This window comes from Ammospiza nelsoni, chromosome 3, assembly GCF_027579445.1.
Source record: "Ammospiza nelsoni isolate bAmmNel1 chromosome 3, bAmmNel1.pri, whole genome shotgun sequence".
Lineage (NCBI taxonomy): Eukaryota > Metazoa > Chordata > Aves > Passeriformes > Passerellidae > Ammospiza > Ammospiza nelsoni.
Window position 1 is genome coordinate 37,153,327 of NC_080635.1, and position 25,244 is coordinate 37,178,570.

The 25,244-nt window shown below is 37.4% G+C and overlaps 1 protein-coding gene across 9 annotated transcripts in view; it reads left to right on the top strand.

Annotated features, from left to right (window-relative positions):
* Positions 1-25,244, top strand: part of LTBP1 (latent transforming growth factor beta binding protein 1) — a 186,506-nt gene that overhangs the window by 104,486 nt on the left and 56,776 nt on the right. For 3 of the 9 annotated variants that reach the window (XM_059467847.1, XM_059467845.1, XM_059467849.1), the window contains exons 10-18: positions 12,700-12,822; positions 14,370-14,537; positions 17,373-17,606; positions 18,489-18,511; positions 19,506-19,608; positions 20,190-20,288; positions 22,336-22,461; positions 23,584-23,709; positions 24,392-24,514. In XM_059467847.1, coding sequence (XP_059323830.1) covers positions 12,700-12,822; positions 14,370-14,537; positions 17,373-17,606; positions 18,489-18,511; positions 19,506-19,608; positions 20,190-20,288; positions 22,336-22,461; positions 23,584-23,709; positions 24,392-24,514 — 1,125 coding nt within the window. The remainder of the gene's footprint in view (positions 1-12,699; positions 12,823-14,369; positions 14,538-17,372; positions 17,607-18,488; positions 18,512-19,505; positions 19,609-20,189; positions 20,289-22,335; positions 22,462-23,583; positions 23,710-24,391; positions 24,515-25,244) is intronic. The other 6 variants (XM_059467846.1, XM_059467852.1, XM_059467848.1 and 3 more) reach the window with 5 other exon arrangements.

Below are 25,244 nucleotides of genomic sequence, written 5' to 3' on the forward strand. Positions count from 1 at the left end.
ACAGCACAAGAACAAGGAGCTCTGAGACAATGTAAGCAATCTTGCAGCAGTGTTCTGGAGAGAGATTTGGGAAGAAAGAGAAAAATTAGTTCAAGTGAAGCTGATACTGCTGTGGCCAGCGCTCTTGATCAGTGTTGATACTGCAAGCGGTAAAGAGATCCAAACAAATAGTAGTGCTGGTGAAGAGCTGGATAAAATGAAAGAACAGTTGATGTTAAAGGATATTTGTAAGCATTTTGGACATTAAATTTAATCTTATTTAACTGAAAATTTTCACTTTGCCTGTTCATGAGGGAATGTACAATAGCCAGTTGCATAAATAAATTATTTGCCCACCAAAATAATGAAGTTTGTAGAGCACTAAACACAAACATCATGCTGTTTCACTGCTGAGGGAGATGTGAGCTGCTATCTGCAGCTACCTGAGCCTGTGTGTTCCTCAGGTCTCTACCTAGTGGTTTACCAGCTTTACCAGTGGTTTACCTCCCAGGGTAGGGAGATTTGGAGGACTGGATGAGTCAAAACACTAAAAAAGTAAATGGAGGAGAGCTGCCAATTGCATCTCAAGAGCTTGTTCCCTTCTCTGCAGTGGAAGACTGTAAAGTCCTCTTAGTAAGTAAAAGGGATGGGGAGATGTTGATGGCAATTTGCTAATGAGGACTGCCAAGTGAAAAGGTGAAGGAACTGTGTCAGATGTAAATGGGCAGTCTTTTTATACCTCAAATTAAACCTGCAGGCGATGCATTTCTGCAAGACAGTCCCAGCTATTTTGAAAGAGATATTCTTGTTCCACATATCAGTCATGAGGTTTATCAGAGTCTGCAAAAGAGAGGTTTTCTAACTTTGACCCTAGAAAGTGTCTAGAAGATGCCATGATGGATTAGTGCCCTCATGCAACCCTCTGAGCATGATCCAGGAGAGATTCAGTACTCATGTGTATACCCCACAGATCACACAGTGGTTTCAGACAGCAGCTACCCAGCAGGCATTTCAAGGTGAGTAGGGCATTCAGCTTGGTTCAAGAGGTTGAACCTAGGTGTTGGCAAACCTTATTTCATGGAACCTAAGATCCATTTTCAGGGGTTATGGACAGTTAGAAATGGTCTGCTGCTTGTGAGGGCTGCCAGAAATAGGCCAGGAAGTTGTTTCACTGAGCAATGACAGGCTGATAGAGAGAGAACATACGTCTGTGGGTAGGAGCATAAGAGAGAACTGAGTACCACCACGGTAGCGTACAGAAATAGAACTGTACCTGGTAGGCTGATCATTGGGTTTTGCACTGGGTTTTGATAGTTCTTCCCCTGACACATTCTTGTACTACATGACTAAAATTGCAAGAAATATGAGGTTTTAAACAGTTTGTTTTTATACTGCTGTCACTATCCCAGAAGAGAGTGAGCTGTGGACTCTAACTTGTAGTTGATACATGAAAATCTGTAATGTATTGTTTAATCATAAAATGATAGTAGGATTATCTTACCAGACTGTTGATGAATTTAGGATGGGGACAATCTCCTAACTTTCTGGAGAGGAATTTGGTAGTGGCTGTTGAAGGTTCTCCTTATTGCTTTACTGAGGTTTAAATAGCTCGTGTGTAATTTGCTCACTAGCACATTCCAATAAGGAGACACAAAAGGGAGAAGGAATCCCCATGAAACAAAGCCATGATGGTATTTAGTCCTATTGAAGTAAGTAACAAGATTACCATTTTCTTTCAGAGGGTCAGGATTTTGACCTCTGTTTGAATGTTCTTCAGGAAAGCTAGCTTCATATGTGAAAGCTGCTGGCAGGGTGCATTGCAGCCCTGGAATGGTCATTAGCATGAGCTTCTCAATGGGTCAGCCAGAAGTGTCCTGTTTGTTTATCTGAAGCAGACATGCTTTTCTGTAAGAGAAGAAGCCAGGGCTAATGAAGAAAGAGCTGTGCATATCACTAACACAGACAGCCACAGACGGCAGAAGAAAACTCTGTGAGCTGCTGGCGTGGGAGTATTCATATTCCTTTAACAATCCTTACAATTAAATTGGAAGGGAATGGAACAGCATGTCCATATGCAAGTGTAAGTTTTAATTAAATTATTCTTTGCTGAAAGGGTACACATGCTGTGTCCGTGCTCAGAAAGGGCCAGGGCTGCCAGACCAAATAGTAATGGGAATATGTTTCTGAATCCCTGCCTGCAGCTAAAAGAGATTGTTTTTTTCACCTAGATGTTGTCCAACTTTCACTGCCTTTGAAAACTCAGGCCTAAAAGCCTAATTAACCTTTTGTTCTACTTTGGTTTTGCGGTCAAAAGTCTACATAGGCTTCATCAACTAAGGAGTATTAGTGTGAATAATTACCAGATCATTATTTTTTTTTTCCTTTCAAGTGAGTGAACTAATGTAATCAAGCATTCTTCTCTCTAATGTGTAAGTAGGACCACAAAGAACCATCTGTGGGTATGTTAATTCAAGCAGTTTAGTGTAATTACTATCAAGAAATCTTTTTTCCCCCTCAGTAATTATCTTTTCAATGGGGTGATTTATTACATGTACACACATGGATGCCCTAAGGCTGTCACTAGAGCCAAAATACAGCTTATCAGTGTTGCAACTTCTTTGTTAGAATCCACATGCAATGCTGATTTCTGGTTCCCTGCTTAAAGGTATACCTAATGTTTCCTTAGTCTGCTAATGGTTTTCTTGGAAAACTGAAATAGAATGGAAAAAACAGCTGGTGAAAAGGTTGGATTCATTTTTCAGGAAACTAATATATTGCCAACAGAGCACTTTAGAAATCTTATCTTGAAGAACTGGAAAAATACCTGAACACTTGTTGTTTTGCAATGAAGTAAAAAGTCCATGGAAGTTCTTGGAAAGTCCCTATATTATTAAAATTAAATGTTTATGAGCTTGCAGAAGCTAGTACTTGTATATTGATAGATCAAATTCTATAATCACATGCTCGGGGGACTTGGACTTGAAGCACTTTTCCCTTGATTTCATCATGATTTAAGATAAATTTTGAGGGTATATTCTTCCCTCCTACATCTGTCCCTAAATTACAGTAATAAATTTATTTTCTCTGCATGTTGTATATTTATTTCACTCCTTTTTAGTAATAAAATAGCTTCATTAATAAGAAATGCTGCTTAATGTTGCTAAGTCAACAATCTTCTTTCCAAGAAGTTCTTTTGTGATGATCGTAGTGAGAAATAAATATATCTCCAGAAACTGGGCTGGGTTGCTGTTTGGATAATGATTATGTGTTTGAGAAGTGTGGCGCTGCAAACTGGCGTTCCGGTAAATTCCACGCAAAAGCACAAAATGAGTTGGACTGATTTCTTTTGCTGCTATTCTGCTAGCTCACAGAAATCAGTAGGTCAGTTCTTAGAATAAGCAACTGTTTTTTCTCTGATTTAAAAAAACATTGCAATAGTTTATTTAACAACAAAGCCTTGTTTTTTGTTTCTTCCACCTCTTATTCTCACTTAATCAAGTTATTATTGAAACAATCAACTATAATGGAGGCAGTAAAATCTGGATATTGTATTTTTCTTAGGTGATATTAATAGTGGTTAATATTAATTATATAGCAGAAACAACTTGAGCGGTATTTTCTGAGGTGTTAATAGGTAATTGATTGTAATTGATATTTCATAAGGAGAATAAAAACTGATGCCTGCATATTGAGTCAGTTTGGAGGTCAATCAGTCAGATGGCACTCGCAGTGAAGCCTAGGATTTAACTTACCAGCATGTATCAAATTTTCACAATTGACATAAATTTTACGTTCCAGTCTAAATTTACAGCATGATTTATTATGCACTTAGAGCATGAAAACATCTATCTAGGCAGATATTACTAAATAACATTTAATGACTGACCACTAGGTCATTTTTAATTAAGAAGTTGCCTAAATAGTTTGGCAAATTCTAATTAGTATATAATTGATCTAGATAGCTTTCTTTGCTTAAATGCAGCAGAGTGTTTTAAGGGTGCATGGTACTTATTGAAAGGCAAGTTGTTCTCTTTGCATCAGAAGGGGACAAATATTTTCCACTTGGTTTTGTTACTTAATAATTTAAACAAAGTCAGTCAGTTCTTGATAAGCCTCGAGGTGGGATTTCAGAGCTAACTGTACAAGTCCCCACTCAGAAATTTATCTCTCCACAGTGCTTAGGCCTGTAGTCAGCAATTGAGATTGCTTGTGTCCTGCAGCACCAGCCACTTGGGACCGAGGGGTGAGATGGGCTGCAGTGCATCTCTAGCCACAAGTTTATTCTGAATAGTTCTGTGAACTTACCAGGGCTGAGGTGGTCTGGCTAGAAATCCCTGCTTCTAGGCATTCCTATTCTTGGTCCAATTTTTATAAGAACCTTCTGGATATCATGACTGTCTTAGCTGAAAGCAGTTGCGTATTTAGTTTCTCATGCCTTGTTATGTGTTGTATTAAAAATTGTGAAATTATGTTGTTTTCTTCTAGTGCCTGTAATGTGACTTTGAAAATTGGATTCGTTCATTGGTTTTTTGTCATAGTAATTAATGTAATCAAAAAATTAACTACCAAATTTGTAATATAGAAAACTCAATGATACAAGTGAGATACAGTGTTTCAGAAGAGGGGTTATTTTTTAAATTTTTACTAAATCATTTAACATTCTTCATCCTTGTTTATAAAAATTTTAAATGCCTTTTTTAGTTACTTCAGCATTAAATAGTAATAAAATCAAACCCCAGTCCCATTTTAATTGTGGAACTTATAATTTCCAAGCTGTCAGTTCTCCTGAAATTTGACTGCATTATTTACATCAATAGTAGCAGTGGTTTCTTTCAAAAAAGGCTATTTTGTTTTGCATTTACATTGTTCAAAAGTCTTGCAGTAACCCCTGACCTTTTTTAATTCATGGACTGCTTTTCTTGAGTAAAAATGTTTTCTTTAAAATGAATAGATAGATTTAAATAATGTAATATTAGAAGATTGTAGAACACAATCATAAACGCGTACGTTTGGTTGTAGAATTTTAAGATAATACTTAAATGTGGTTAAAGTTTCCAAGCAGCAATGATTTTGATACACATAAATTCAATGTGCTAAGCCTGGAAATGAAAGAATGAATTTAATTTTATAGGAATGTTTGAAATTCCTGCATTCTGTGACCAAATATGGGCATTGCGCACTATCCAAAAAGGGTGGGCAGTGGCCTTGCTCCGTGTGTCTGAGTGACTTACTAGTCTGGAGGCAGAGAAGACAGCTTTACACCACCTCAGCATTTCTGCATTAGGCCAGCTGGGCCTGGGTGGTCTGAGAAGCTGTTGTAATGGTTAACACAGCCAAAACACAGTAAACTTCTTTTCCTAAATAGCCTTACAGCTGGAAGCTGCCAGAGGGAAATGCTGCAGAGCTGATACTCCAGCCATCAGCTTTTGTAGGGTGCTCTGTAGCAGAGCAGCTCTCTGCTGATCATCAATCCTGCACCACTTTGCTTGGCTGTAGCAGCCATCACCTTCAGGTTGTGTTGGCCTGTTAATGTGTAGAACAGAAGCAGGTTGTGGGGCATTTCCATATTTGCTTGCTATTTCAGTAAAAGGGGAAATTAAAGGAGCTTTATAGTGTACTAAATAACTCGGCATGCTGTACAGTAACCAAGCAAAGCATGTTCTTTCAACAGTAAGTGACAGGTACAGATCTCATTTTAAGCTGGCACAGGAATTTTTCCTAGGATTGGATGATTACACTTACCATGGTTCGTTATTCTTGGATAAAGGGTACTCAGGCTGCGTTAAATTTCATTAATCCTGGAATAAAGCTGAAATGATTCACTTCCTGGATGTGATTGAATTAGGTATAACATTGCTCAAGGAAATGTGCTTGTAGATGCTTGTAGGTTTCCAGTAAAGAACCAAAGAACTGTTGGACAGCAGCTAATGCAGTCACAAATACTGTTTTAATCTAATTTAAAACAGTGTAGAATTGGAGAATGCAAGCAGAATATTGGAAATTAAGACCCTCTGCAGCATATCTTCCCCTCCAGCAGAGAGTTCTGTGCATTATCATTCAGTTGAGAAAGAGATTCTACTGCAATTGTACTTTTGTTTACATAAATACCTCTACATCAGCGAGAGGGAAACCTTTCATTAGGTGTGAAATGTTTGTCACTGAAATTTAAGTGCCTTAGGACAGAATTTGAAGTTTTGATGCATTTCTTTTTTGGTCACCATAATTCCCCAGTGTGCAGTGTATGTAAGAGAGCTGAACAAGTACATCCATACTTGAGGAAATACAGGTGGAGATGTTGAAAAATCACTGGGGGTTTTGATCTTAAGGCAAGCAAGAACTGCTTAGAGAAGAGTAACAGATAAGGGTCAGGTTGTTTTTCAGAAGCTTCCTGCAAGTTTTTATTTCTGCTGAAGTATTTAGTCCTTCTCTAAATCACAGTTATTAGAAGAAAATAGGTGATGTTAACTATTATCTGCACTTAGACTGAACGAAATTTAGTTTAGTATTGTGATACTCAGCCCATGCAAATGTTTATATATGGTCATGAGTAAAAACAGTTCTTCATCTGATTGTGTTAAATATATGTGGACCAAGATTCTAGTAAAGTGCTTTGGGGTATTTCTAGTATGAAATCTTGATGATTGCCTTACACTGGACAAAAATCCAAATAAAATTTCTTTAGGAGCATTCATAGAAAGCAAGCAGGAAAGACATGATCAAAGTAAATTTTCTTTTTATTATCTGGCCTATCTATTCATTTCCATCTTTTATCTTCTAATAATGGATGTAAAGTTCTTTGAAGATGAATCTCTTTTTGAACTTACTAAAGCTATATAATTATCATGGTTTATAACAAGTTCAATGTTACTGTGTGCTTACTTGTTTAAATGAGCACCATCTTTTATTGTTCCCACCTTCCTGCTTTGCTTGGTTGTTCTGAGGGTTGTTTCTTTCTTGTTGTTTTTTTTTTTTTAATTCACGAAGATAGTACTGTGTTCATAGTTGTACTCTCCACATAAGCAGGCAGGCATGCAGTTAGAAAATGGCAGTTGTAGCTTGCTTTTTTTCACCCGGAAATTCAGTGGCAGTGAGTCATTAACACATTGCATTTTCTGAGAGCAGGCTGACCTAACACCCAGAAGACCTATAAAAATGTGTGGGAAGGTATCAAACACCAACTGTTGTTGTTGTTAAGAAAGCCTGTTTTAAATTCGCCTTAGTGGGACAGATTAGCAGCAGTTTGGTTACGGTGTCTGGGTTATTTGAAGCTGGGAGCACGGTGGTGGCTTGGAGAGTGTGGTGGCTGACCTCACCATATATTAAGCTGTGCTTAGAGAAGGGTAAAGGAGGAGCTGAGCCACAGCAGCCTCAGCTGTGTGTGTACAGTGCTGTGTACACTGTACAGTGCCGCAGCATCACTGTTAAGACCTTGGTTGTGACAAAGCTTCTGTGTATTTGGGTGACCTTGTGAGAGCAGTCACCAACAGGGCCGCTGGCATGGCATCTGGCTTCCACTGCCATCTCAGCTGATTGTAAGGATGAGTCAGACTTTCATGAGCATGGACTACTAAATCCAGGGACACAGTGTGCCAAGGAGCAGTTCCACATATTTGGCATGGATAATACTAAAGGGTAACAGCAAAGAGTCAGGCTGTCAGTCAGTGCAGAATTGACAATGCTTCTTTCATGCCACTGGGGTTATACCCATACCTTGGAGAAAGGCTCAAGTCATTCATATTATCAAACACCAACTGTTAAAAATAAATTATTTATTTACCAGTTCTGTATAAATTATACATAACGGTGCTTACTGTGAGAGTTCTTTATGGAGCCATGTGAGGTGCTGTGTGGAATATATCCTGGTTTAAATTCTCTTTTTTTGTATCACTGGAACAGAGGCTTTTTACCAATGGAACTTAATTGCTCTCCTTTTCTCAAAAACTGAAAGTCTATATTGAGTTGGTCTTTGGAAAGTTATATGTAGTTTTATAGTACTACTACCTAGCCCCTTAGTAGTTCCTCTGTGTAGATGAAGGCATTTGATCAAATTACTCCTCAAGCCATCATGCTTCAGGAGTAATTTGAGTTTGTACTTCTGCACAAGACATTATTCAGACATTTTTCTCTAGTTTTTACAATGGAGCGCAAGAATTCTTATTCCTATGCTAGTGTAAAATTGAAATATTTTTAATGTCCATATATAAGAAATAGAGGGCTAAGAAAAAAGTCTGCTAATATTGTATCAGATTTCCTTTCAAGCTGCTTTAACAAGTTGATTCCAATGCAATTTGCACAGCTGGGCAGGCCAACAGGTGGTAGGAAACATTTTGGATAGATTGCCTTTTACCACAGTTTGAAATGGATAGTAAATCCGAGAGGATTCTTTTTTTCAGCTCAAGCTGTTAAATAAACACTATTCCTATGTGTATATATGTTTCTTTTGAAAATTTGAGGTTTTTAAAATTTTTTTTATCATCAGCTTCTGGCTTTTTGTGGAATCCCTAGACAAGCTTGTGTAATTCAGCATAGAGCATCAGCTCAGTTATTCTATGAGCTCATTGAGTAGACATGACCAGGAAAGGAGGCATTAAAATACACTATAATTAAGTTATGCTGAGGCACTGGCACATGCACAATGAAGTTAACTTTAAAAATTGTACAAATTTAGCAAAAGGACTATCTGCATCAGTAACTTAGAAGAAATTTTAGTTGATATTTAGGTATATATAAACTGGTACTTTAATGTAGCAGTGTCCACATTAAATAGCAATAGCAGAGCTCATGTGAATGGGGAATTCTGTTTTTAGTGCAAGACATACAAGAACAGTTCATCTGTAAAGAGATTGAATACTGAGGCAATAATGACAGCATTTGTGAATGTTTCCTGCAGAATAGTTGAATCATTTGGAAAGAAGGATGACTGTGTATTCATGAATTATAGGAAGATCCCATGTATCCACAAATTAGCCACTCCAGGAAATAATGCCTTGAAACATTTATACTTCTAATATTCAAATAATGAAGTTTATCCCTCTATAGATTTTTTAAACATTCCTTAAAAGGAAGGTGGATGTACATGAGTAAATTATATTATCTAATAAGTGAAGAATGCATCATTAATCATTTTTAACATTCAAAATACAAATGCACTTATGTTAAGCCGTGTAATTATTTACCTTGCTTAAAAACATGTAGAAGGGTAGAATTATTCTCCTTGATAAGAAAGAAAAAGTGCCATCCATTTCATGCTAACATATATGTAAATAGCCATGTATTTTAACAGTTAACAAAGAAGAGATTTAGATTTTACAGTTCTTATTTTCAGTAAAAAGACTAAGTCAAATTGTCATTATTAAAATAAGCTGTCTTCCTTACTGATGTAAAACTTAAATTCTGTTTTCATGAGACAAAACATTTCTGCTAATTCTAATTCCAGAAAAAGTCATCAAAAAGTGATACATTATGTATGTTGCTTGGCAGACAGCTTCCATTTTCCCCCAGTCGTATATTTAGTTTTTCTGTAAAGAAAAACATATAATGAGAATTTGGAAAGGGAGAAAGTTGTTTGAAATTGTCTGGGTATTACAATGTAGGAAGTAGAGAAATTATTTTCATTATGTGTATCAATTTCTCCTGTGTTTTTCCTCTTCCTCCAAAATCTGTATGTGGTTTTTGTTCATAAGTGTATGTGTAATTTGTGTAATTTTTTGAGGATTTTCATTTTGAAATGAACCTAGATAATGACATTTTTCCTGTACTCAGAGTAAAGGATACTTTCTCTTCCTCTAGCTTATTTCTGACATCAGAGAAAATGCTTTATCAAAGCAAGTAGAATAATTTTGTGGTTTAGCATTTGAAGACTGATCTGACAACCCAAATTGCCAACAGAGAGAAAATTCAATAGAAGGTTCTTGAGTGTTCCAGTATTTTCTTTGTATTAGCTTCTAGATATTTCAGAGTATTTTGTTCCATTAGGTCCTAGTTGAGCCTAATTTTGGAAAATAGCACATTAGCAATATGCCCTTTCCTCCCAACAACTTTAGAGTAGCATCACTGTGTTTCTATTTAGGGATGTTTCAATAATATCTTTAGTTTGCTAACTGTTAAGATTTAAGTTAATTTCTTTAATACTCACAAATTGTAATGGTATTGGAATAGTGATAATCTTTCTTCTGGGATCAGTTGGGACTGTGTAGATGCCTTCGATCATATTTTGAGATTTCAGGGTAAAAGAAAGAACCTAGTCAGATGAAGAAACTTCATAAAATTCAAGTACATCTGAAAATGTCTGGCTTGATAAATATTCTGTATTAATACAATCCTTAAATAAGATCCTCCTTTTCTTATATGGGATGTCATCCTGCTTAAACATTGTATGGGACAAAAAGTAGACTACCGTACAAAAATATTTCAGCTGTTTTTTCTGCTCTTTTCTTATACCATTCTCCTCTTTAAATAGTTCACTCCCTCTGAGGTCAGAAAGTCATATAGTCTGGGAATTTCACTTGAAAATTCCTTTGAGGCAAAGCTGATCCTTTGTAATTCATGTGGTTTCCATCACATTTCATCCAAAGTCCTAGGATATAAATTATTACTCCTTGTCACATGCAGCTAAGTGCATGGAAGTGAAGTTTATCCAGGTGGTGTCAAGATATTATACACTGGAGGAGCTGAGGGATAAGCTCAACACAGTATTTGGGAAAAAAAATCTGCCTGATATGGCAACTGCCACAGTCTGCTGTACTGTACACTCCTGTGTCATGGGACAGGTAGCCAAACTTATGGAGAAAAATGAAGAAGAAAGAGTCTTTCTGTAGGTTTCCAAATGCAGACTTTGGCACATCTGTTACATTTTGTATATTCCACCTCTTACCCTGAGTGATAGTGTTGAATTACAAACCAACATACAATGAGGTCAAATATAATGAGGTTGGTATTATAAAAGGTAAAAGGAAAGATAATAAATATTATATATTTTAGATAAAAGATCACTAATACCTGATTTTTAAAGAGCTAGCTGGAATTTCTGGCTTCCTCATGAAGTTTGTTTACCCAGCAGGGGTAGGTGTTTTTTCCTAGCCTTGAGGATAGGGAGGAAAAGTCTGATGGAAAAATAATAGATGTAAATATTTTAAGGTAGGTCTATTTCAACCTACTCTCTCCATTTTTTTTGAAAGACGAGATCACAATTTATGACACAGATAATTATGAATTAGAGGATTTTTTAAAATTTTTTGTTACTATTTTGACATTTGGATTATCAGTGCAAACTATGTTGTTGCTGTCTCCTGAAATAAAAACCTAGTTCGGCTGACTTATGGTTCCAGATGGTATCCAGATGATTATTAGACAGCTCCTGTTTTAAGAGTAAGTAAACTACAAACACAACCATGAGTGTGATACAGACCTGAGACCGAATGCTTGGGGAATGGGAGGTTTATTCAGTCAGACCCTGAAAGCAACACTTGCACAGGTGGCCTAGTAACAGCAAACTTCATTAAAGCAGTTCACAGAATTAGAGAACACACAGAGTTGGAAGGGACGCACAAGGATCATGGAGTCAAGCTCCTGCCCTGCACAGCAGCATCCCCAGGAATCACACCAGGTGCCCAAGAGTGTTCTTCAAACACTTCTTGTATTCTGAAAGGCTGGTGCTGTGAGCACTTCCCTGGGGAGCCTGTTCCCGTGCCAAACCATCCTCTGGGTGAAGAATCTTGTCCAAATATCCGACTTAACAACTTATCCCCAGCACAGCTTCAGTCCATTTCCTTGTGTCCTGTCACTGTCACCACAGAGCAGAGATCAGTGCCTGCCCCTCCTGTTCCCCTCACAAGGAAGCTGTAACTGCAGTGAGCTCTGCCCTCAGTCTCCTCCAGGCTAAACAGACCCAGTGCCCTCAGCTACTCATCATACAGGTACTCCTCAAGGTCTTCACCATCTTTTCTGCCCTCCTTTGGAAACTCTCTAACAATTCAATGTCCTTTTTACATTGTGGCACCCAAAACTGCCCCTGCACTTGAGGTGAGGCTGCCGCAGTGCAGAGCAGAGCAGCACAATCCCCTCCCTTACCTGGCTGGTGATGCTGTCCCTGATGCTCCCCAGGACAGGGCTGGCCCTCCTGGGTGCCAGGGCACTGCTGGTTCACATTCAGCATAATTGTTAAGAAGTTGTGTTGCTGTTGCCACAGCTGCAATGCTTTCCATGCCAGGTGTGTTCTGTGCTCCCTGAAACATGTTCTTGCCATCAAGTTCCTTTGGGCTACAGATATTTTTGCATTGTGCTTCTTTCAGCATAATGAACCACTGAGCACTCTTAAATATAAATACTAATAAAAACTGTATTAAATGTGGCAAGCAGTGTTCTACCCTTTGTAAAATATACTAGATTGGTTAAATCTTGTCTCTTTGAATGTTCTTGTGAGCTGTGTTGAGCTGTGCAAGCAATCATCTAGTCAGGAGAAGAAGGGTCGATAAGCTGGTCAAAGTGTATTTGTTTTTCTAATTCAGTGTACTTAAGAATGATGTATAAATATAATTTTGTTTGTTATGTTCTCAGCAGTGTTTTAAAGGGTTATAAATCGCATGTCAGAATGGGGAAAAGTGTTGATTAGAGTGTTAACTTGTAACAATTATCTTTCATATATTAAAAAAAAGGTACTTCTGAAGAAAGAAAAATATTAGTACATGTTTCAGCATCTGATTTTTTTCAATTTTCCCACAGATATCAATGAGTGTCAGTTACAGGGAGTATGCCCTAATGGTGAGTGCTTGAATACCATGGGCAGCTACAGATGTACCTGCAAAATGGGATTTGTGCCAGATCCTACCCTCTCAAGATGCATCCGTAAGTAACACTGCTAATCAAAGTACCAAATTAGATACCTAGTTACATTTCAGATGAAGATTTATTTGACTGGGCGGCCCAATTATTCTCATCTGTCAGCTTTCTTTTTCTGTCCCCAACTCATGTTCTCAGTATATTTGCTTTATTTACTCAGTCTCAGTGCTCCTGCCTCTTTTCTGTTTCTTTGTCCTGGAAACCTTGCTCTCCACCAGTGGCTGCCCAGGATCCTTTCTATCTTTTCCTGATTTTCTTGTTACCAAATCTTCAAGGCCATCTCTAGCTCCCATGTACATTTTTCAATAGCCTGGGGTTTCTACTTTTTTTTTTCACTGCCCTCTCTGCTAGTTTCAGCCAAAAATCATCTTTATGTCGTGCTCTCCTCTTTTCCACCTCTGCAGCTTTGATTTTGGTTGTTTCCATTAATAAAGATAAGGCCCAGGATGGTCTTTGGCACATTTTCCTTTTAATTAAGAAGAATTAAAAATTAAGAGATAATTAGGAGAAAGTTGTGAATGACATGAATGCAAATATTTCCCTCTGTTAGTTAGCTTTTACTTTGGTTACAATCAATGACCTCTGCAAAAAGAAAAGACAATGTAAACAACTAATTTTTTCACGCTTTTTGGTGAAGAATATGTACAAGTGAAAAATAGCTATAATCCTAACTTTTTTCTCTGAGCTATCTTTACATTTATAAAATATAGTCTCAAGTCATAGGTGAGTGAGTTCTTTTTTTTTTCCTACCTTAACTATCTTATGCTACTAGTTAATTACACTCCATTGCTGAGAGAGCTTCTCAGCATTCTCAGCAGTTTGAAGAACTTCATACTGCTTTGCAGTTGAACACCAGAAGAAAGGAGTTGGTTGTTGGGTTTTGGTTTTCCTTCGCATGTCATGTTGAAAATCAGATGTCTGTATTTTTTGATTTATGTGAATGTGTTACCCAGAAGTGTTAACTTTATGTTAATGTGGATGCATAAATTAGAAAGCTGGATGGACCTTAGCTTTCTGTTACCTCATACAAATCACAGTTTATGGCCTTTGGCTCTTCCACATTAAAACTAAGCATAACAAAATGTTAATGTGTAATTGTCTCTTTTATGAAAAAAAAAAAGTCATATATGCTACTTAAAACTTTTGCTGACTTATTGACATAGCCTGCTTATAGATGGCCGTTCCTTTGGCTTGACAGTTTGACACAACTGTGTAGTGCCAGTGCCTGATCTTCAGCAGCTGTGTGCAAGTGAGAGTGACAATTCTCACTCTTTATTGTGGCAGCTTGGCAACTGCTGGTTTTGAATTTACTTTTTGTTGTTGTTTTTCTTTCAAATACTTCTTATCCTTGATCTAGAGTAAGCTGGAATTCGGAGCGTTTGATGCAAAATAAGAATTTTTAATGTTGTAATTCTCATCTGAGATAGGTGTTTGAAATAAAACTTCTGCTGACAGAATATAAATCTGTTTAAGTGGTTTTGGAAATCTAGTGGTGTTTCTCTGTTTTGCTTTTTGTGTGAACAGTACCATCCTCTCTTCCACTTTCATTGCAGCTGATAACCCTGTAGTTGCTGAAGAGAAAGGACCCTGCTACCGGTTTGTTAGTGCAGGAAAGCAATGCATGCATCCTCTTTCTGTGCAGCTCAGCAAGCAGCTTTGCTGTTGCAGTGTTGGCAAAGCCTGGGGCCCACACTGTGAGAAGTGTCCGCTCCCAGGAACAGGTAAGCACCTCCCACTAAGCATACAAGCTCTTGGCCCCTGCCCCCTAATTTGTAATGCACGCTTTTAAAAAAACCAAAACAACCACCAGAGTATATACTTTAGATAGAGGAAAAGTAACCCAAAGTGTAGTTAATAGTCTTCAGTTGTTACAGGCTGTGGTGGCTTTTGAGAATTCAGTTACAGAGTGACATGGGATGTAGTTTGTATTACACTTAGTAAGATATGCACAGTAATGTCTCGGCTTTCTCATCTTCCTTCATATCTTTACCATCTATTTTGAGGAATGTGCTATTCCTTACTTGATACATAAAACTTTCTTGTATTATCAGTGCTCCCTCGGAGCTCTGCCATTATTTAAATATATAAGGACTTCAAAAACATCAGGCTGTTTGGTCACCGCTCTCACTTTGGCAGGTTATAGATTAAGATACCACATACCAATCACTGTTTTCAAGTACTTTTTATTCATTGATGTTGCTTAAAACTGAAATGCCCATGGAGTCTTCAATCAAAATCAATTTAATATTACCTTTTTTCCCAAATGTAATATCAAATAATCTGTTTTAGAAGCATCATTGCTTGTTGTAATATACATGATGTCCAGTCTCTTGAGTATGTTAGCCCAGGTATTTTTAGTGACAATCCACTGTGCTTACTTGAAGCTGCTGCTGCAGATGTCACTGTCGTGATACAGGTCATGTGTTTCTCTGAAGTATTTTGTGAAGATTTACGTTTTCAAACCAGCTAGCTGCTTTGGGAAATCCACAGCTACAATCAGAGATATTATGGGATATGATGAGCAGATTCCTTACTTTCTGAAGTTTGACTTACAGAAATGAAAGTGACCAACAATTTTGAGCATTTCAATAGATTTTTAAAGCCATTGTTTCCTGCATGACTATTGGGTCACTAGATTATTGATCAGGATTTAAAACTCCAGTTCACTTTTGGATAAATAATATTTCTATGGCTTTTTAATGGAGAAAAAATCTATTCTTATAAGATAACTTGCAATTTAAATGCAGGTGTTTCATATCTGTGAGAATATTGCATGAGGCTTTTTGCCCAATAGTGTGTATAGTGGAGCACAGAATTCATCCCTTATATGACTGCTATATAGTCACAAAAAATATATTGAGTATCATATGGAATTGGTTATTGTAGTGATTTTTTTCTCAATGAAAAAAACTTTAGTAATCTCTTAGTAGAAAATTCTGATGAGCTTTTCCCATTTAATGACTACGTGCATGATTTAAAAACATGTTCCTTTCTGTAACAGGTTAAATTGATAATGTTTCAGAGTTTTCTATGAAAAATGTGTGAAAGTGGGATACTCCAGAAGGGGGTAATGTATTTACTGCAGCATCCCATGTTAGTATAAAAGCCACTAAAATAAAAAGCTTCTAAAATATTTGTACTAAGTAAATTGTCTCCTGAAGAGACACTGAGAGGCCAGATTTGTATGCCCAGGTGTTGAGAGCTCTTATCAGAGCTGTAGTAGCATAAGGCTCACATTTCTGTTTTTCATTTGAGAGACTATGACCTGAAGCAAGATTTCCCATGTCCTAAGTATGCATCTGAAGGGGCAGACAGCAAATTTTCTGTCTTACTCTTTTGACCAGAATTCCTACCCTCAGTTGGGTATTATGGCAAGTTTTGATATTAGATGTCCCAGCAAAAAGTATTTCCTTATTCTGATTCCACTCAATTTAATTAGTTTCACCCTTCATATTTTCTATTACTAAGACACTATCAGAACACATTGTGCAGTTAATGCATATTGGTTAATGTATAGTTTAACTCATCTCTGGAGTGCTTTTAGCTACTTTGTGCTTTTATTTTAGATACTAATTCATTTTGAAACCCTGATGTGTTCAAAACAGGATTTGTGAACATATCAGTGCCCCACTTGGCAGATCCCTCAGGCTGCCATAAGAATTCCCACACAGGGGACTAAATCTTTCTTGTTTCATCCCAACATGGCTTTACCTAGAGCAATAAGGACAATGAAGCACTGCTCCCTCAAGACTCCTAAAGGTCTCCTGACCCTGACAGGATTATAACTATTCTCTTTGATGGGGAGGAAGACTGACTTGCATTTCTTTCTCATTTTACTCTTCCAGTAGAAAGAATGCGAAATATGATGTTCATATAGAGCGCCTGTAGAGATAGAGCAAGTGCTGTTGCCTGACTTTAATTAACTTTTTCTGTAGCAGCTTTATAAATAAGATTATTTCCCCTCTCTTCCAGTAGTGATTTGGCTTCTTATGATCCCCATCATGTTTTTAGCCAGCCTTTTTCAATTCAGTGGAATTTGCATCTGGACTGTTATGAGGCCTCTGATGTAGTCAGGTGGGATCCTGTGGATCAGTGTTGATACTGGTTGATAGTGTTCTGCTCCTATAGTACAGGGCTGGTGAGCTTTTTCCCTTTGATTTCTACAAAAAAGAAAATGATAGCAGTAGTGATCTCCATTCATTATGCAATATAGGTGATAAAAAGTACTTGCACATTTAAATTTATACAAAGAAAGGATATACTGTTTTAAGGGGATTAATTTAAAAAAATCTTGATATATTGACAGATAAGCATAACTAAAGAAAAATGGTAAACTGGAGTGGAAACCTCCTGGGAAAAACAGTCAGAACATGCCTTTGGGAGAATGCTCAATCGTATTAGCATGCTATGCATAGCTTCTCTTTAAGAAGTTTTTTGTAAATATGTATATACAATACGAGATTAAATTTTTTAGTGGTAGTCATTATATTTTCCACTATGTCAACATATTGCACTTTTAGACTCCTAAAAGGAATATTTTCCCATCCCAAATCTAGCTGCTTTTAAGGAAATCTGCCCTGGTGGAATGGGTTATACGGTTTCTGGCCCTCACAGAAACAAGCTATATCATCACCCTGCAGTTAGAGTACAGCCACCTGCCATTGGCAAGACCCCGATTACTCAACCTGTTGCTAAAGGTACTTCTCCTCCACCTCTCCCAGCAAAGGAAGAGCCAGTGGAGGCACTGACCTTCTCACAGAAAAGTGAGACTGAGATGGCTGTACAAGAAGGTGAGAGTGGGGGAATTTAGTCTTTCTCTGTTTCTGTGCATGTGTCTTCCATGGTTTGTTTCTTTTGTGGCAGCTGCAGACAGTGCAGGGCCGAGAGGCAGCGCTCCCCACAGCAGAGCATTCCCTGGTGCCCGCTGTGTGGCATCACGGGATTTGCTCCTCACAGGCTGTGGGTAGGTCCTGCCAGGTGCTGAGACCATGGAGAGAGAGCAAGACTGCTTTAATCTCAATCATTTTTATGATCAGAAGTAGTACATATTTTTTCAAGTCTTTTTGTAAGACTTAAAAAAACTTATTTTTTATATATATTTTTTTATGAATTCTAAAAAGGAAAGCTGCAATAGAAAATAAGAATTTATATGAAATTTCTACCACTCCTTCCCAGAAAAAAAATCATATTTGCAGAGGAAAAACCCCCAAACTACTCTTACTTGTCTAAAGAAAAGACAAATTTTAAAACTTTTTTTTTGCGATAAATTTGTTAGTGGCAAATTATTTATCATTATGACATTAATTTACCTTTAAAGTGTTTACAGATGTTGATATCCCTTGGAAGGAATTGAAAAGGTTTCATCAGTGAGTTAATAACCTGTGTGCTAGTCAAATTATTTCTGAGGAAGCAGGTAAACAATTGAGAAATCTACAGGGGAGCAGAATACTGAGTAAATAAACATTAGATGGTGTGTAGAATCTTATTCTGGTTTTCAGGTTAGTTTTTTACACTTGCTTCAGGAACATGATTTCATGTTTCCACTAGTTTGGAATGAGGTTTGAGCCTGAATTTTTTGTGTGATAGCGACGACTGCTTTCAAACGTGACAAAATATGTAATAAAATGTTTTGTGAAAACTGATTAATTCTCTTTTTTTCTTTCTGGTTTTAGTGGCAACTGCAGCTCCTGATCAGGTAAAACATGATGTAATTTATGTAGAAATTAGAATGCAGACCATGTATGAGATGGGATACAGATAACTGAAAGGATTTAGAATTTATGATGTACAAACAAGTCACTGTGGACTTGCTGCTCAAACCCTGAGGCAGAAAGAGCTCGTGTTGTTATAATGTACAGCAACAGGCAGGTAGTGAGGTACAGGAAGGGGATTACTTTAGCCTCTCTTAGAGACATTTGCTGGAGGGTCTGGTATATATTGCTCTGTCCCCTTCTGGAGACTGTTATAAAGAGGATACTGAAAAATGCAGAGAGTATGAAGAAGAGACACAGATACTAACAGCTAGAGAAAACAAATCAGAGAGAAACGCTATGAAGCTTTGAGAAGCATTTGTGACACCTGCTTGTGAGGCTGGTATTAGTGCCTAAGTTAATTTCATTGTGTAGGGTGTCCTGTGTTCATTGGAGAAGAGTAAGTGTGTATCTTTGTGAAGTCCTCCGTTCTGGAGGTTTCAGGTTTTCTGTGCTGGAGATAATGGGATTTCTTGTGAATAATTGCAGCTGTGTTCCATTTAATTTTCCTACAGACATACAAGCGTATAACACTTCTGTGAAAATAAGATGATGGGTTCAGTAGCTAAGAAGGAAGCTTTCACAGTTGCCAGACACCTAGATGTGATTGTATACTTTTGTGTGATGCTGAACTGCATTCAAATGCTATTTGTAAGCAATTAAAGACCAGAGAATGGGAGAATTATGGAGGGACAAAGCCAAAGATGCAATTAGAAGCTCTAGGAAATGGCTGCTTCAAGTAAAATCAGTGTTAAATTGTGTTCTATTGTATAAACATAGTATTCCACATTCATTCAGTTTTAAATTGGTGGTGATTAATGATCTGCTATCAAAAGCCACTCATGTGAGAATATTAGCAATGTCTCAAGCCAAGAGTTTGTGGGTGGCTATGAATTAAGAGAATGTTTTCAGAATGTTATATTTTTTTTATGATTCTAGGAATTAGCTTCCATTGATCAAGAAAAGCAGCCTTATCTAGAGCCTGGGCAGCCTCAGCTTTCTCCTGGAATTTCAACAATTAACCTGCATCCACAGTTTCCAGGTAACTTATTTTATCTTTTCTTTCAGTATGAGAGAGTGCTTACAGTTCTTAAAGAATGGGAAAGTAGCAATTCTAACAGAAGTTAATGAAAAAATGATTGGAGCTTCAAAAACAATTTCTCCATGGTCAAAAAAAAAATCATGGAAGCAGAAGTGGGAGGAATTGAAAGCTTTGCATTGGTTTAGTGACTTGTTTAGGAGATAAAGACATATTTTAAGAAGAAGTGGTATCCTGGATTATGTGCATGAGAATTTTAATGTCAGCAGAGGTGAAGCCTTGTACTCCTTTCCAGAGGAAACTATGCTTAGGTGGCTCTTTGCAGATTTATGCATAACTTTTGCTGCAAAAGTTTTGCAACTGTGTTTGCTTTCTTTAGGAACTCAGTGGCATTTTTTCACAAGCAGTAGAAAGATGAAAACCTCAATTACACGGGTTTTTTTCTACTGTGGGTCAAAGCAGAATAAACAAAAATCTCCAGAATGCCTACCTTATTCATGTGTGAATTCTTTAAGGGTTGTGATTTTTGAATGCTTTAAAGTGGGTTTTTTGGACGTGATTGATTTCCATTCCATGTCACACAGTAGTGATTGAGAAAACATCCCCTCCTTTGCCTGTTGAAGTTGCTCCCGAAGTCTCTACTTCCAGTGCAAGTCAAGTTATTGCACCTACTCAAGTTACAGGTATTGTACTTCTTTTAGAACTGCAATAAATTAAGAAATTGCTGAGTTTCTGACACTATTGTTCTGTGCTGTTGCTGAGCTACCATAGTGAAGAGAACATGGTTGTAGAACAGAAGGAATATTCTGGAGAAAGTGCAGAACAGCACAATGAGGCTTTCTACTATCAAGAAAGCCAGGACAGGTCCTCCAGGATGTACCTGCCATTTTTGAGTCCAGAAGTAAAGGACAGAAGATAAAATTAATAATTCATCTCAGATTCATTTCTGGACTTTCTTTGCAGATCTGCAAGGCAAGTCCAGAACTGAATACTTCTTGAATACAAGTCAGGTTGTTAGACAGTCTGCATGTGTTTTCATGACGTATACATGATGATGTTCATTGAGGGGTGTAGAGTTCAAGGGATGTAGATCAGAATGTTCTGCAAAAAGCAGGTGAGACATTAAGATCTGTTTTGAAATGTTCTTTTGATGTTTGTGCTTCATCCTTATTTAATGTATTAGAGTTGCCTCGTCTACGTCTATGTGTCAAGAAGTGAAAATAACAGAAATGCAAGTAATGCACCTGCCATAGCTGAAATTTGTCTAAATGACAGCTGTGTCAAAAAGACATCAAAAGTTCTTTTGCCATACATTTAGAAGCCAAAAGGTGAATGTACCATATTTGTATACATGAGAGCAATTCACATTGGTTAGAATGAACCAGAATGAACACAGGTGCTTTGAAGTGTTTGCAGTATCCTGGTGAATACTGTAAGATGCATTCTTGTATATTGTAGAGATATTTAGGCCTACAAAGAGGTTTCCTGGTTTCCATTCAGAGGGAGAAATTTCACATACTTTAATAAAAAATGAACTCTTCAAAATGGCTTTTCATTCATGCAGGAATGGATTTTTAAGTTGATGCAATGCACACAGGGTCTAAATCACCCAGTTGTACAATTCTGTCTGCAGTTAAATCCTCTGGAATGTACTGTAAGAGTAGAGAAAGAATCCTGTCTGTCTGTAAGCATTCTGCTTACAGTAATTATAGCAAACTGCTGCCTTCAGTTTGCTATAATTACAGTTTATCAGTCCCATACAAAGGTTCAAATAGTTGTGATCATCAAAGTAGAACTGGGAAGTCAGCTCTTCTGTGACTGTGCCCCTTCTACCGGCCAGCTCCCAGCTTCTTTACAAGGAGAGAAAGTTAACTTGCTGGGAGCTCACATCACTTAGTAAAAAGAAAATGGTAGTTTTCCATGCTCTGTTTTTTATTTCCTCAGGAAAATTAGTAGAACTAGAAATTGCTGTGTGCTATAAATCAAAATGTTGTTCAGAGATAATAAAGTAGAAGTGCTGTAAGATTTGTAGGACAAAATCCTAAACAGGATTTAAAAAACTGACTGCAGTTTAAGCTGAGAAGTTTTTGAGTGCCTTATTTCTGTACTTTAAAATTTAGGTAAATTTAAATGTGACCTGCTTCTAAAGTCTAGATAAACAATTCTTCTTTACACTTAATTTCTTCTTTTTCAGGAATTACAATTCCATACTGCAATATAACCTTAGTTTGTTGCAACTGAAGATAGTAATTAGTATTTTCTGCAGTAACGCATATACTTCAGGAATTTCTAAAACTACTGTAAGGATTTAGCATTCAATGCTGCCCATATCTGAATCTCCTTATCTTACAAAATACATCCAAGCCATTAGTAGATGAGTATTCTATAAATCAGGATACCCACTGTGATCAAAAACTCACTGCAGTTATTTTCTTAATGTGCAATGCAAAGATTGAGCCATATATATTTTTTTATTTTATCTTATCTTCATTTTACTTTAAATTTTATGTACTAATTTATAGATCTTGGATGGGACATAAGATTATGTCACTAGGAAAAGTGCAGACGGTTTCTAGATTCTCCTAGATAAGATATCCATTAGAGAAATTCAGGAGTTGCAGACTTGATTTACAGTTGTTTTCATGCCTGAGCTTTCTACTTGGATTACAGAGTATTATGCACTTACTGAGCTATGTAAGTTTAACATGAAATTTCTCTTTCTTTGCTTAGAAATCAACGAATGTACAGTTAATCCTGATATCTGTGGAGCAGGACACTGTGTTAATTTGCCTGTGGGATACACTTGCATCTGCTACAAGGGGTTCAAACTTAATGATCAGCAGACAAAATGCATTGGTATGAAATGGTGCTTTCAAAAATCCGAAATAACCGTGCTATGAAATGCTTGAAATGTAGAATCTGGTTACGGGAAATCTCTCCAGAGCAGTCAGGCGTTCAAACTACACGGCTTTTTTTTCTATGCCAAATAAAATTTGTGAGGTAGTCTCTAATACAGCATTTCAGCTGCTCTAAAATTAGTGTGAATTTAGTGAAATGGACTGAAAACATCTCCCATTGTGATGTGAGAGAAAAAGAAATAGGCAGACCATCTCCTCTCAGCTATGTATCAGGTATCTAAAAGTCAGACTACTAGGAGGAAATACCCTTCTGTTTGGAAAAAGAATGAATTTGTGCCTGCTTCTCACAGTGATTTACCCAGCTACCAGCTCTGCAGGCAGACTAAGTCCAGGCATTTTGTTATGTCATTCCTTTCAGCCTGCTACTGAAAAGAGAAGGTGTATCCTAAACAACCCAGAAGCACAGTGAGAGATCTGCAAAGTAAGGTCTCCATCCCCTTTTAAGCTAGTAAATCTAGATGATGATTCTCTGATGAACATAAGGCAGAGCACAAAGGGGTCCTACATGAGCCATTTCAGATTTGGAAGCAGCTGTATTGGTATCTTTTCTTCATTCAGAGTACACTGGTTGCTCTGTAACTTGGATCAGAAAGGGTGTATTGTATCTACAGATTAAATGCTATAAAATGTTCATGCCACCAAAGCTCAGCAGCTTCACGCTGTAACACATGCTGTCAGGTGCAACTGCAGTATTGAAAAATAAATTATGCAACACAGCCAAATGGCAACTTAGAATCCCTTTATTTCGTCCAAATTTAATTAACATTCCATGCTTGCAGCTTGTGCTCATGTTGCACACAGTGTAGTGATTTGAACTGTAATCATGTCACGTTCTTCAGGCCAATGCAATATTCTTACAGTGTAAGCCAGTAAGAGCATTTTTCTCCAACCAAAACTGTTTAATGCATCTTTTTTTCATCTCTGAGAGAAAACGTGTATACCTTTTCCAATAGTTAAAATAATTACAAGATCAGTCTTTTCAAGTGCATGGCACAGAAGGCACAAAAAATCACAACTATATACGTTATTCTATAGTCTTATGTTTTAATTTCTTTTACAGATATTAATGAGTGTGATCAGGCACCACATCTCTGTTCCCTTGGACGCTGTGAAAATACAGAAGGAAGTTTCCTATGTATTTGCCAAGCTGGATTCATGGCCAGTGAAGATGGAACTGACTGCGTTGGTAATAATTAGTCTTCTTTATAGAAAATAAAAATATCAAAATTATTCAAGAAGCATAGCTAAACCCTCCTAAAGTCCCCTTTTCAACTCTTTTTTCCTCAATGTCAGTGGTACTGGACTGATGTCTGGAAGTATATTTCACTGTCTCTCACCAGGTTTTGTAGTGAGCAAGGCACCTGTTTATTAGCTGATACTCCTTTTCAGAATGTTTGTTTGTTGGAAAACAAGAATTTATTCAGTATATCATTGTTTAAGAAAACTACCAATAAGTAAAAACACCTGCTGTATAAAATACAAATATTCAACACTTTCAATGAGTAGAAGCTGAAACAAACCATATTTTTAAACACAGCTCCAAACAGCGACAGACTTCACAAAACAACACAAACAGCCTGAATGGGCTGTGGTCTGTCTTAGGTTAGGTCTGCCTTGGGCACTGCATAGATGCAGCAACACACATTGTGTTTGCAGCCATAGGGATGCTCCCAGGCCACCTTCTATACCCTGGCTGTTTCTCAAACTCACTGTCTCTCTGATTACAAGCAGTGAGGTGGCTTGCAAACAGCTTCAGAAATCCAAACTTACTACTTAGTGTTTAGTTAAAGCAGAGTTTTGAGGAGATGCAAGCATTTGATACTTTGATGGTGAAGCAGCTTCTCTGAACTTCTCTTTGTCATCTGCAGATTTTGATGAATGTTCAAGACCTCACACTTGTGGAGAAGGCTTTTGTATAAACACTCTTGGCTCATACAGATGTGAATATTGTGATAGTGGCTACCAAATGAACAGGAGAGGGGAATGTGAAGGTAGGTTTGGACTCTTCCCTGGTGATGATGGTTGATACTGATAGCACTTCATTGCACCATTTATTGATAGCACAAAACCAGTGCCAAACTACGGCTATTTGGAACGATGAACATTCCCTCTATTCAAGGGAGGCTTTGCACTGCAGCCTGAGCTGCAAGGGGACAAATCTCAGAGGGCGCAATCTTAAACAAGAAGCCTTTGTGAGTACTCTTCAATCTTTGTCATTATTTGGTGTCTGGAACTGCAATTCAATTCCTGCTATTTGAATTTAAGATGCTGTAAAGGAGTTCCTCCACTGTGTACAGAACCATCTTGGAACAGCCATTTTATCATCTCTTGCCATGGAATCACTAACTTCATTGTTAGTCCTTGCCTGCTTGCCAAGTTTTTGTTTAAAAGAAGAAATTAACTTTTCCTGTATTATATCAGGTCGCAAATGATAGGTTGACTTTTTAATATCCATATCAAGCAGATATTTCACGTTGCAGGAGATCCTAGCACATCTGACCTTCAAAGCTTTTAGTGTGATATTTTGGTCTATTTTCCTGGTATTTTTTTCGTTCTCAACTTGAATGGTGAACTAAAACCCCCAAGAAATCATTTCATTTTAAACATGATTTTGTTTATGCTTTAGTCTAAGTTACATAGGATAGAATAAAATTGCTGACCTGTTAGGTTGCCTGGAAAATAAGCAACTTAAAGCTGCCATGGATATATTTGCTGCTCTGA